The sequence below is a fragment of the Pteropus alecto genome, unplaced genomic scaffold, assembly GCF_000325575.1.
Source record: "Pteropus alecto unplaced genomic scaffold, ASM32557v1 scaffold202, whole genome shotgun sequence".
NCBI lineage: Eukaryota > Metazoa > Chordata > Mammalia > Chiroptera > Pteropodidae > Pteropus > Pteropus alecto.
Window position 1 is genome coordinate 3,211,380 of NW_006432451.1, and position 14,063 is coordinate 3,225,442.

General features: G+C 44.1%; 1 protein-coding gene across 1 annotated transcript in view; it reads left to right on the forward strand.

The window, feature by feature from the left end:
- The window catches only part of CUNH6orf106 (chromosome unknown C6orf106 homolog), an 83,713-nt gene extending 69,981 nt beyond the window's left edge, over positions 1-13,732 (forward strand). Inside the window, exon 4 of the mRNA XM_015585912.1 lies at positions 10,483-13,732. Coding sequence (XP_015441398.1) covers positions 10,483-10,518 — 36 coding nt within the window. The 3' untranslated portion in view covers positions 10,519-13,732. The remainder of the gene's footprint in view (positions 1-10,482) is intronic.
- The last annotated feature ends 331 nt before the right edge of the window (positions 13,733-14,063 follow it).

The following is a 14,063-nucleotide window of genomic DNA, read 5'->3' on the forward strand; positions in this document are numbered from 1 at the left end:
CTCCCCCTCCCTCCGTCCTTCCCTCCATCTCTCCCTCCCTCCATCCCTCCCCCCTCTCTTGTTACTAGAGAGGGGAGGTTTGGAAAAGGGAAATCTTTTGCTGTATGGGTCTGAGGATGTAATGGCTTGTGGATCTTACCCAATCACTTTGACATAATAATAGGGGGATGGGTTTAGGGTGACTTCCTCTTTTGCCTAGTTCAGAGGACACTGAACTTGACCAGAAGGCAAGTGGTTGGTGTCTTTAGCTGGGCTAATGGTTATGTGAGGCAATTGAGGGAAGTGTAACCTTCCCACCACCCTGAAACTCGCCTCTTTGTTCTTAGACACAGACCCTTTCCATGAAAAATTTAAAGATGGCTGAAAGAGAAGCTGGAAGGAAAACTTGTGTCATTTGATATTTTATCCAACTTGTGTTCTCTTCTAACAAGGGACAGGTAGCAAAAGCATACTGTTCCCAGTCAGAGGCCAATGAAAGTACAATAATCAGAGCTGTAAAACTGTCGTTTATTGAAACTTACTATGTGCCAAGCACTGTGCTGAGGACTTGATAAATTTAATTTTTATTGTTAAAGTTATTAATGTACATAATTTAAGGAGCCAAGTACTTCTACAAAGCTTATTACAAAAAATATCAGTCACCTCCCTGCCTCCCAAACCCCCATTATTTTTTTCCCAGAGGCAGCAGGCTCAGTGTTTGACATATATTACTTAATTTAGTCCATACAACAGTACTATGACACAGGTACTGTTATTATCCCTACTTTATAGTTGCCGAGACTTGAGGTACACAGATTTCATGACTTGCCCAAAGTCATGTAGCTAGAAAGTGGTAAAACTGGGGTATGAACAAATGCAGTTGTTTTTAACTCCTCAGGCTGTTCTCAACAGAGTACTCCATTGTTTCCCAATTACAAATAGTGTTCAAGTACACATTTTTATCAACTGAGCTGACAGCTGTGGGCTAGGGAGAACATGATTTCTGTAGTATACTGCTACATTTCAAATGAGCAGCAAGCCAATTACCAAATATTATGTGACTTCTCTACTGAACTCCCTCTTCCCATAAGCTACTATGGAAGCTACAGAAATCAACCTTTAGCTCTAGCCTCCAGGAAGGGAAAAGATTCCCTAGAACCTCCATAATCACTTGGGTTTAAATTTTTCTTGATGTTGAAATTTCCATTAACTCACTCTTGTGACAGTAATACCTATACCTCTTGAAGTCACAGAACTTGTCTGTATTCCTTGGTTGTTGCCAAAAGATTGTCTTTAGGGTTTTATTTTCCTGGAACAAATTTAAAACATACTAGTTAGAACTAGAACATACTTAGGTGCTTACTCCCTTTAAAGTTGGATCTTGTTTCTGCAATGGCTGTCTGGAGAAGAAGTATTTTAGGTTGTGGGACAGCTGGTACGAGCCCTAAAGTGGAAGTTTACCTGATTTGTTCAAGAACAGAGTGAGTAAGGGGGAAGGATAATAAAGGAAATGAAATCAGAGGCAAAAGCCAGATCATGGGATGCTTTGTGGGCCCTTGTAAAGCTTTCGACTTTCCCCCTGAGGAACAGAGGGACCATTAAAGGGTTTTGAGCAGAGGGGTAGGTGGTCTGAGTGTTGTAAAAGGATCACTCTGGCTATTGTGTGGAGAATACAAGGCAAGGATAGAAGCAGAGGACCAATAGGGAAGTTAGTACAATTATCCAGAAGAGAGAGAGTGATTTGGACCAGAGGTGGCAGTGGAGGTAGGAGAAGTGGTCTGAGTCTGGATCTGGTTTATAGGTAGAGTTAATAGGATTTGCCTATAGGTTCAAAGAGGAGTGTAAAAGAAAATAAAGGATGACACCAAGGTTTTGGGCCTGAGCAACTAAAAGGATAAAATTGCCATCAGTGGAGAAGGAAAAGGCTGAATAGAAGTGAAGAGTGATCAGGAGTTCCATTTGGGGCATATCGGAGATTCTGTAAACATCCAAATGGAGGTGTCAATATATCTGTTATATATCTCTAAGTTGGATATAGAGTTTAGGAGAGAGGTCTAGGTGGAGATCTAAATTTGGGAGTCATGTTGTATGAATAGTATCTAATGCTATGAGACTAGCTCAATCCACTAAGTGATGAGGGTAGAGCAGTTTCTCAGCCAGCAGACATTTTAGGCCGGATAACATCTTTGTGCGTGGGGGTATCTAATGCATTGTAAGATATTTTGCAACATCTCTGGCCTCTACCCACTAGGTGCCAGTAGTACCTCCCCAACCCCTAATGCAACAACTGAAAATGTCACCAGACATTGCCGAATGTCCCCTCAGCGGTGGTTGGGAGGATGAGGGGCTGCAGGGGGAGGGGAGAAATCACCCTACCAGCAAACCACTGGTATAGATAGAGAAGAGGTCCAAAGACTGAGTTAAATACTATGTCTAACATGTAAACAAACTACTTCATGTTATCCAGAGCACCTTTACTGCATTTATTCTTAATTCACAACACTCTTGTAAGTTCTGTAGTTATACTTTCCATTTGGCAAAATAATCAGGAAGTTGTGACTTGCTCATATTCACACAGCAAATTGAGGGTGGGCCATGGGCAGAAGCAAAGTTTGTTGGCGATTCTCTTAAGGTAGTTTATACACTTAGTGTCAAGTTATAGAGATTTCCTTGTTCATCTTCAGGAGCTACAAAAGACTTTGTGGCCAAGGAAGAAGTAGTGCAGAGCAACTGAGGAACCTGTGTGCTGTATCCCTCTCCCCCAAGTTTGCTGGCAGATTAGCACATTCTGTAGCAGAAGGGACTTGCCGGAAGGCTCTGGTTTAATGATATTAAGATGAATCTCTTTTGAAAACCCAGAAGAGCCAGTAAAGTCCTCCCAGCCTTGCTGGTGTTTGCATTGGCATGGGTCATGTGTGCATTTAAAAAATAAACAAACACTGTGAGCCTTAGAAAATGTCTTTTGTTGTTTATAACATTACTGTCTGACTCAATAAAAATTATCTCCAGGAACTCTCCCTTTTGTACTTCAACAACTTCAAAGCTGTTCAGCTCCGTTTTATTTCTTTTGGGGCTCTGAGCATTATTTTAGACTGATGTGATGCGGGCAGTCTTATAGCTGAAACGGAGCTCGTGGTCCCACGATTCCTAGAATATTTTATTTTAGTTGTAAGGGTGTATTCTCTTCTCTGTACTCTGAATTTAGCATTTTAATTTCTGCTGAAAGTTCTCAAAGTAGGACTAGTGAATTTACAGGTTCAGGCAGGTAAGTATAATTCAAAAAGTGTGAGAATTTGTCTCCTGGTATAAATGCTCAAGTTTCAAATGATTTGTTCTCAGCTCAGTCTGCTGTCACTGTATTCTGGCAGGACCAGATGCAAAATGGAAGGTGTTGTTGTACTTCATGGGGAAAATGTGGGCTTCCTTAGAGCTCACCTGAAAGTGAGACCCTTTCCAAAGCTGTAGACATTCATCTGCAAAAGGAGGGTCTTGGGATTTTCGCTGTGATTTCTCTGCCCAAGAGTCAGTTAAAACTGCTTTACACAGAGATATCTTTTGATATTATTTTGTCAGCTAGTGAGGCCTCCTAGCTGCTCAGCCTGTACTAATTCTTTTCTTCAAAGAATTTACTATCTGACTACATAGATGTGACTAGCTCATAAGAATAAGAGCCAGTAAAGATGGAGTATATTGAGTTCCAATTGACTTTTAAGTGCTCGTAGAAGTTTGGAGGAAGGAGAAAGCAATGAGGTTTGGAGTAGCCATAAAAATGATACCATGGTGGATGATAGATTCAAACTTAATTGGAGGGAAGAGGAAGCACATGCAGGAAGGAAGTCCCAGAGGCAACCACAGGTAGGGTGTGTTCATGGGACACTGGCCAGCCTGACTGTGGTGAGATGTGCTTAAAGAGGGTGGGGTGAATTTTGGAAGGAAGACCTTTGAAAGCCAAGCAAAAGAGAGTTCACTTTTAATGTAAAAGGAAACAGAGTGCCAACAATGCTTTTGAGCAGGGGAGTGGCAAGATGAAATCAAATATGTCTGGATGGGACCAAGGATAGATAATTTATTCTCTTCCCTCAATCAGCCAGCCATTTGTGGAGGCTGGGGGGTGGCGGTGAGGGGAGTGATGTGGTGATTTAATTGTAAAAGAGATGGGGGACGAGGATGACATGTAAGGAAAAGGTAATGGACAGAAGGCTACAGGAGCCTGAATGGAAATTCTGAGAGAAAATGGCACCAGCAGCCTCACCCTGTGCCTCAGCAGGACTCCCACAGTGCAGCACCAGTGGCCACATGGCTAGGAACTTGGATAAATTTCTCTCCTTTTGGGTGGCTTTCCCAGCGAGACTCTTGCCAGCTCTTTCTTCCTTTTTAAGAATCTCCTATACCTTAGAATGTGGCCATGAGAGAGCTCTATCTGCTGGCATCCCACCTGGATTCTAGCACACTTGCTGTTATATGAGGTCTTTGGGGCTAGAATTATAGATAGCAACCAGCTTTTTCTGAAGTCTATTGAAAAGAGAAGTCAGACTCAGCCACTCTGCTCTTCCTTGTAGAACTTTAAAAAATGTGTTCTCATTCACAATTACATTTGAGTTTTATTCTTCACGGTGACTTTCTTGATTTGTCAGGGGGTAGGTCAAAGCTCTGGGAGTCACTTTTGGCCATGGGGAGCTTTGAATGGATGGGAGGATGAATAATGGAGGGAGGATGGAGGACATCTGGAGGAAGGATGGAAAGATGAGTAGTGGAGGGAGGAAGAATAACAGATGCATAGTGGATTGGGGATGGATGGGTAGAGAGAGAATGGATGGATAGATGAGAAGGTCCTCAGCAGGACTATAGAAGATAGTTAAAAGCAACAGGAAAACTGTGTTACAGAGGTAAGTATAAAATATGGTTTTACAGGACTTTTAAAAAATCAATTCAGCACGTTTATAACTGAATCAAGTTTTTAAGCACACTTGGCACAACTGTGAACTGAGCTGCCCCATGATCAGCTCTCGTACATAAAATTAGGTTTATTTTCTTTTATTCGGCTGGTTCTCACACTCATCCGTAGCCACTGCATAAAATACTTCTTTGAAATTTTGAGAACTGTCACATGAGAGTGGCTTGAATACCAATATTAAAGCATCTGCAGAAGTTCCCATCACGCTGATGTGACACTGCTATACCTCTAACAAGCCTCCTTGGGCTGTTGGCAGCCACCAAGGGAAGGACCCTTATATTTCTGAGAGAGTCCTCATTGCCCTGCCCATTACTACAGTACAAACTTTATTTCAAATTAATGAGAGACCAACGAGTTTGATCAAAGCTTGCAGTCTCTGGACCTTGCCCGCCAAGCCAGCCTTGTGAGCAGGGCTTTATCACACCGTGTTTGCAGCATAAGATCAGGATGGAACTTAGTACTAAACCCTGTATTCTTCTGTGTTTGTATTTAGTGTACATAAATGATAACAAGAGCACTAGGCGGGCAAAGCGCTGACCGGACTGGCCCAGGAAGTGAGAAGGAAGAGGAGGGCCCTCGTGGTGTTGTCTGATGCTGCCATCAGTATACATACACTGGGAGAGCATGTTATTTCACAGACAAGCAGCAAACGCTCCTGTCTTTTTGTTAACCTGTGTGAACTTTTTATTTATTTAATTCAAATCACAAATAAAAGCAAAATAAAGACAGGTATGTGAAAGTTTCATGTTGTGGTGCATTCTCTAAGTAACAAGTTTTCACAGAGAAAAAGAGCAACCCAGAAAGCCCTTGTGAGACATCTTTCTTTAGTAATTTTAGCCTTCTTTTTTTTCCCCTAGAAAATTAAAAACAGAGATGGCTCACTAATGGAAAGTATTTCACAGTTCATTCATTCAGTTTACTGATATTTGAGTCTTACTGGGTGCAAAGCACAAAGACTTGGCATAAACAGATTACACCCTCATAAAAGGGCATCTTGCTCTTCAATAGCACTATACTTTCTACTGCTAAAAATTGATGAATACACTTAAAAAAATCTAGCTGAAACAACTAGTTTTCTGGTTTTTGGTACTTTAGCATACAGTTAGTTTTCTCTCTGTGGCAGTTTTTTTAGTACTTCTTTTTGGAAAAGTTATTTTGATTTCTGTATAATTTTAGGAAGAACTTTAAGGTACTGCAGGTGCACACTCACATAAGATGATCGATAACCAAATCACTGGCTGAAAGTATCTCTGCTATTCCACAGGGGCAACTATAAACTATTGTGAAAAAAACAAATCAGAGAGTTGTGTGTTTTTTTTAGCTTTGCTTTGAGAGCAGAATCATAAGTATTGGATCTTAAATTGTACTTTCAGGAGATTGTGATGAATGAGACTGAGCTTTTCTTTTATGTCTAGAAGTGTTCTCTTTTAAAAATATTTTAGAAAATTAGCTACATTACAGCTTACAGTAGTTATTCCATCATGGTAGTGCAGTTCGGAACCTGGCCCAATGATTATAATCTTTCACCCTGTTTGAGGCCTTGGTCTCTTCCCAGACACCAACAAGCAGGGAGGCAGGCCCCTTTGTTTTACCTGGCAAGGATGGAGCGTCTGTGCTTTAAGAGGGCTCACTTGCCATGTAGCCAGGTAGAGCTTAGGTCTGAGGGCTCATAGCTACAACAGCTGTTCAGTGGAAAGCATAAGGAAGATTGAGGCAAACGGGCAACAAACACTTCAACCTCTTTGAACCTAAAAGCTGTCTCTACTTCACCAGGAACACTTTCTTGTCCCCTAGCAGATATGAGACTGTTCCAAGAAATGTAGCCTTTGAAAACCCATTTTTGTCTAAGTTGGGTAGGCCCTGGGGAACTGACCTTCAGACCTGGAGTCAGATAAAGACATTTGTTCCTGGGTTTGATTGTTCATTAGCATTCAATAGAGTATCCATACTCCATCAGCATGCATGGATATATCTAAGCATGCTGTTAGTGCTACCTATGTGGTGAGAAGTGATTCCTCATAAAGAGTAAGGTGGCTTTCTACATTAAACTCACCGAATTTTGTAATCATGCTCATGGCCGTATTCAGTTTTCGCCTGAGTCAGAGTTTAATTCAGAGTTCTGTAGTACCATCTGATGCATCTATCCCTTGATCTGTTTTCCTTATTAGTAGTGGTACAACTGTTAAAGAAGTGATATTGGTGATGCCAGGTTAGTTAAAATATTTGGCATTTGCTTTTCCTATCGATAAAAGTTGAAGAATTTCTAGGCCCCACAAGAGACTAAACATTATCTGTATAGTCACCTTTACTTTTAGGCTGGGGTTGGAGACATTAGCCACCAGAACCTGTTTCACTGGGTCCTGAAACTCCAGTGGAACCTGAAATGTGGATGGGCCTCCTGTTTCAAATGTACGTCCATCCCACTGTTAGGAAAGGCACTTCCCGCTTGGCCTCCTGCCGTAAGTCACCCTGGACAAGCTGTTCTTGGAATCCCTGCCAGGCTTTTCCTTTACAACTGGTTTTGCATTGCTCGTGCTCTGTGATCCACTTGTGACACCTATAATCCTACACGTGGGGAGTCTAGATGATAAAGTGGTTTTGAAATAGAATTGGCTTTCTCTCCCTTTCTTGAAGTGATGGTAGTTAATTTGTGAGGAAAGAAAATAGAGCTCGTTCGCAAGCCACTCTTTTGTACCAATTAAACATCAACAACTCCAATATGCCATTCTTTGGGCAAAAGAGAATTAGGTAGCATTTTTCTTTCCAAAAGGCACGAACCTCACTCAATAAATAGAGTATCAACGATAACTCTGTAATCTAAGCTAGTTAAATACCACACTGAATGGTCTAAGGGCTAGGGCACTCAAGTGAAAATCTGAAAGTGCCCGTGTCTTTATTTCCCCTCTCTGCCAATTGCATAGGACCTATTTTATTTATCTGTAAAATGGGCATGTTCAACAGCTCCTTGGCGAAGTCATGAACTCCCTTCTCCAAGCACTCCAGATGAGTCACAAGGCTAGTAGTGCTGGCTTTATAAAGGCCCAGGTGAAGTATGTGGAGCTTTGGTCTGGAAAGCAATTAAATTTAGGGAAATATTTCTTTTAGGGTTTTCTTTTTTCTATGCCTTTTTTTTTTTTCCCCCCCCTGTGCAGAGACCTTTGAGCATTGTATTGATTTTAAATCTTACAGGAATCTAAGTCTTTATTTTTTTCCTTGGGTTGTTCTAGATGAGTGAATGTTGTTGGAACTTACTGAAAGCAGCTTGTTTTAAGCTGCTTTACTTTCTACTGTGGGGCGTGTGACCCTCAACCAGGCCCTGAAAAGTAGAGTCTGAGAGCTCTTTGCTACCCCATCCCCCACTTGGTTCAGTGGGTAGGTGCCAAGACTACTGAGATGGTTACAGCCTTAGCTTGCCTGTTGGTGGCATGATTGGCATGAGGACTGGCAGACGTGGCATTTCGACATGTTAAACACCACTGTTCTACTTATTAGCTCTGTGTCCTTAATCAGGTTACTTCACCTTTCTGAGCTTGGAGATCATATTGTCTCAGTATATCTGTGGACATTAAAGAGAACATGTTAAAGTCCTAGAGCAGCACCTGGCACATAGTTGCTGCTCCATCAGTGTTTGCCTGCCCATCCCCCAAATTCACCTTCTTAGGCTCTTTTGTTCAGTTATACTACCAAGCAGCTCTCTAACTGGTCTTTTGTGGCTTTATGTAGTAGGGAAAAAGAGCAAAAGCAATTTCAGTGATTTTCACTGAAAAATATATGGAAACTTTATGCTCATGTTCCCTGTTTTGGCAGCTTTGACCTCTTGCCTAAACATGACCAAAGGGCATTTTTTTCAGCCTCCAGAGCCAAAGCATTTTGTGTTGACTCCTTGAACCTTAAATCTGGAAAGATTTAAAGAGGAATCTGAGATCCTGTGAGGGGAAGGGACCTTACTCAAGGTCACTTGGTGAGCTGGTGCAGAGTCGGGAACAGAACCCAGATCTCCTTCTCCTAGTTCTGCACAACCTGCATCCCACTGCAGTGGAAACTGTGAGGGTTGTGCATCTCCAGCTAACCACCTCCAGAGAGCCCAGCCTCTCCCGGGACATGGGTGGCTGTGACCAGATGGATGGCATGACCTAGACACTTGTGTCTCCAGGCCTAAGCAGCTGTTTAAAAACTTGGTTCTGCAAGGATTAATATTCTTGTGACCTAGAGGGATCTGACACTAGGTAGGAGTCTGAGAAATATGTGTCCTCTTTCCATTATTAATTCAGCAAATACTTTTTGGGTACATACTAAGGGCCAGGTGACATGCTAGGTGCTGGGGAGATGGCAGCAAAGTTATATTGAAAAGGAATTTTAATCACTGGCAACCCTGCAACCGAGCACCTTGATTTCTTTTTTAAAAAATGTGTAATTATTTTAAGGCAATCAAATTTTGACTGCCTACATCCCATGAAGCTAATGGAAAACGTCATCTCAGTCATTCTTGTGCCTCCTCACCCCAGGTTGTGCCTAGATTTAGGATTCTTAGTGTTCTTAGGATTCTTCAGATATTAGGAAACCCCTTCTCTGCTCATTTGTTGTGGTTATGAGTGAAGTATCTGTTCTCTGTGCCTATTCGGTCCCTTTGGTCCAATAGCCCTGCTGCTTCTGGGCCACTTTGGGGTATAGGACCCTACTGAGGCTAGTCACCAGTTACCTTTGCCCTCTTAGGTCTTTGCAAGCAGCATACTCTAGGAGTGGGAGTAGAGGGAGGCACAGATCATCCTACACTGAGTCCATGCAGCTGCTTTTTGCATTAGCACATCTTGGAGTCTCATTCTTAACTTAAGGGAAAAGCGAGACTATGATGCCTTTTCCACCCAGCCACGCACCACAGAAAATGCCTTTGGGAATTAGGGATAAACCTATTCATCATGTGGTAACGGACAAGGCAATGTGGGAAGAACAAAGATTAGACTTGGGTTTGAATCTTAGCTCTACCTTTCACTACATGTGTGTTTTGAACTCTCTTAGTCTCTGCAGTTAAATGGGCATTTGGCAGATGGGTGTGATAATACCCATTTGGCTTTCAGGATGATGATTTAAAGACAATGTACACAAGTTCCTAGTACCATGCCTGGTACCTGGGTGCCTGGTAGACAGTCACCTTTTTGCTGAAGTGTTTTGTTGTTGATATAAGTGTCATTAACCAGCAGTAACCATCTTGGAAGTTAAAAGTGCAGAAAATGGTATACAAGGATTTTTAGCAGAGAGTTTGAGACATCTTTGTCAAGAAGGCACTGATTGATTTAAAAGTTGAAAGATGAGTCTCTTCTCCAGCCCCCACCCCGCTTGGATGGTGCGGTTGAGTGAGAACACTTAGCAACTTAAAATGTGCTGATATTTGGCCTCCTGAGGTTTTGCATGGCAAGGATAACCTTCAAGCCTTATCTGTGCCTTGGGCTTCCTTGGGACTCACTGGGAACCATAGATTTTTAAACTTGATTTTGGTTGTCAACTTGTACCTGCTGTGTCTGCCATCACTGATTGTGTTCACTCTCTTCCAGGGGCTCCACGGGCCTTACCCCTTCGGCCAGTCTTAAACGGGTGTCAGCAAGAAGAAAAATTAACAAAGGACAGAAGGCCTGACTTTGGTGGGGGGAGGGCAAGGGGTTCCTCTGGATTGCAGACCACATCGCACGGACCCTTGGCTCTGACCCCCTCCCCATCCTGGAAGAAGAGGAAGAAGCAGAACAGACTAGTTTTGAGTAAACTCGGTATGCATGTGTGAATGCTGAATCACTGGAATGGTGTGGAGGCTACCAGGAAGAAATCCATGCAGCCACCTTCGGTTTTTATTAGGCGTCAGTCTAACAAGTCATTAGGTCACTCGGGAAGGGAAAAAAAGTTTAAAATGGGGGGAAAAAAGCCATCTTTTTAAACAAAAATTATTTTGCCTACAGACAGGTTGTAGTTTTGAGCACATGTTAGTTTTTCTCCCTTTTTCCCCACTTTTATTTTTTTAGGTAAGGGATAACGTACTCTTTATAGAATAGCTGCTTGCTCTGGAAGTGATTCAGGTTAAAAGCTGGCGTGGCATGTTTGGAGACTCTGCGGGTCAGTGCTGCAATAGGAGGACATCTGCCGTGCCACCTGACTCCAGAAGTCTCTGACCCCATTTGTTTTTAATGGCATTAGCCAATGAGTTATCACATTTTTCCTCTTCTTTTCTCTTTAATCTGTTGATTTACACCTTTGACATTTGTATTTGTCAACCCTGTGGTTTGTTACCATCAGAACATCTCTGAAGACCAAACTTCCCTGTGTGGCCAGCAGAGGAAGCCTTGAGGACAGATCTGGGGTGACGTGGGAGTTTCTGAGGCCGACAGGTGTCCTTCTGCACACACTTGTAACAATTCAAATTGCTTTTCTTCCATGTTTCTCTTGGCAGAAATGCCATCATGCTTACTGGATTCTTCATACACAGTGGCTCCCCAATCACTCTGGTAACAGTGCCTCTGTGCTTCGTATATGCGTGTGCTACATGCACACACACGGGTCTTTGTGCAGCTCACCAGCGAGTGTGCAGCAGGCAAGTGTGAAGGTGTCCCATACTTCTCTGTTGTCACACAACTCCCTTCCCTGCGTTTCCTCTCAGTTGTTTTTTTGTGGTGGTTTCACAGCCTGTTAGTGGATGCTGAGCTGTTAAGGTTTGAAAATATAGCCACAAATGGGAAATTTGCCATGGGGAAGGGCCACAGCTACTATGTGACCTTGGAGACCTACATTTTGATGGAAATGAAAGGACCCCGCCCCACCCTGAGTAGGATGCCTAGATATTGGGAGATGGTGGGGGAGGGGCAGCCCAGCCAGAGCAGAGACTGATTGGCTGGCTGCTCGCTTGGGCAGGTGGCCCCAGTGGCATCTTGTGGATTCCAAACAGGTTGAGATATGATATCTCTATGGGAAGCTTGAACCAGGCTAGAACAGCTGTCTGCCAAAGATACAAGAATATGCAAAGTCCCTCTTCTCTTCTCACCCCCTCCTTCCCTCGAGTCTTGGTTGGTTTGATAGCAGGGGATATGGATCTAAGGTGCGGTTTCCCACCTCTTACCACACCCGCACCCATCCTGGGTGTGTGAGACAAGCAGGGAGACCATGTGATGAGCGGCTGCAATGGGTTATATAGCCTGTGTGTGGGTGAGGGTCTGCCTGCCTGTCTGTCTCTGTCTGGGTGTCTGAGTTCCAAAAATGTGTATTGTTTGTTCCTCCTCATCCTCTTCTGAGACTGTTGTTTTTCAAAGCTTGATTGTGGGAGAAAAGCTTGTATGAAATTACCCCTTTGCCTCCCCACCTCCCAAAAAATAAAAGGGAGAATAAATTTTGGTCTGCTGGAGAAGCCCTGGGGGAGAACAGAGCCAGCCTGCTGACCAGGGCAGTACAGCTAGGTCTGGGGCTGAACAAGGGCTCACACTGGAGCACCTACTTTCTATGCACATGAAGAGTGCCCCATTCCTAAGCAGAGCAGAGAGGAGTCCCTGTCGGGTGCTCAAGCTAGGGGCTCACGATGGCTTTTTGTCTGAGGGCCCTGTTAGGCCCAGACTGCCTCTACTGTTGATGCCAACCTCCTGGGACACCGCCACCCTGGAGCCCACCCATGCCCAGCATTCTCCTTACTAGCCCTCAAAGCAGCACGTCTCAAGCTGCCCCTGGCAGCATCATGAGAGGCTTTCCATCCCCTGGTTTCCTGGCTTCCTCATCTTCCCCACTCTAGGTGCTCCTTCCCTGTGTCCTAGGAGGGCTGCCTGCCGTTACTCGGCAGGGGCTTCAGAGGCCCTGTCAGAGGCATCCTGCTCTTCTTGATTGTAGGTAGCCTGACCTGGCAAGGTAAGTATCCCAAGCACGTTGGCTTCCCTCTCAAGAACAAACCATTTTTGTACCCATTCTTGGAGAAGTGAGGTCCCAGCAGAAGCCCAAGCAAGTACCAGCCATGGAGTAGGGGCAGGGAATCTATGGCTCCCCCAGGACCAGGGGCCTGTCAATACCACTCATTCTGCCTCTCACTGGTTTGGGTTCTGAACAATGCCTAGAGCCCCTTTCCTTCCCCGCCAGTGGGGTGGTAGATGCTACCCTCTTAGCCCCAGTAGCCTCTGTTCCTCGTCACCAACCAGCAGGCTGCCTCTGGGCAGGACTACTAACGTCGGTGAGGGAGGCACCATCCTTAGTGTCCTGAGTCCAGTGTGGGAGGCAGAGAGGCTTAGGTTTGGGGAGAACCAATTTGTGTGCATGGAGTGAGGTGTGTGTGGATGTGTGTGCACGTGTGCATGCCTTTTTTTTTTTTCTTTTTGTCATGGGGACAGTTGAATTTGGGGCATTTTTCTACAGGAAACAGCCTTCTCTCCCTCAGTAAGGACTGCCTGTAACCTGAAGCCCATCAAAGGCATTTCTAGCCTAAAAAGAACCTCACCAAGACAGCTGGTGGCCTGAGGGTGGCCAAGGTGGGAAGTGGGCGTGAGAATAAACACCTCCCCAAATTCAATCTGGGCCCCAGCAGGAGAGGATGGTGGGGTTGCCAAGGCTCAGAAAAGCAAGATGATTCCCCACTCCACCCTGCCTTGCCTTTCCTTTGTTTCCTTGGGTGAATGCTGGAGCAGCAATGGCTGCCCCCTCCACCTGAACAATGGTGTGTAGTAAGCGAGCTGGGTGGGTGTTTGTGGTGGGGTCTCATGGTGCCTGAGAGATGAAGATGAGGAGGTTTTTCCTTACTGTATAAATGAATATTTGTATGATTAAATTAACACACACACACAAAAACTATTTTCATGTGTGTTGGTGAGTTTTATTGCGTCCTCAAGCCCCCTGTATCTGCTTGTCCCTGTGATGGCTATGATGTGTACTTTTTGGTGTCTGGTTCTCTCCCTTTTTCACATGGGAAAACTGAGACCCGAGGTTCATTATATGTTTGGGAAAACAGCCCTGGGATTATATTTATTTGCTGCCCTTCCTGGTTCCTAATGACCAGAAAGGTGAGGAAACTACTTCCAGTGGCATTTGTTGACCACAGCTCTATCCTAGTACATAAGAAATAATAGCCAGATTAGTGCTGATCAGCCAGCAAGCACTGTCTGGGCATTTACTGTGGGTCAGG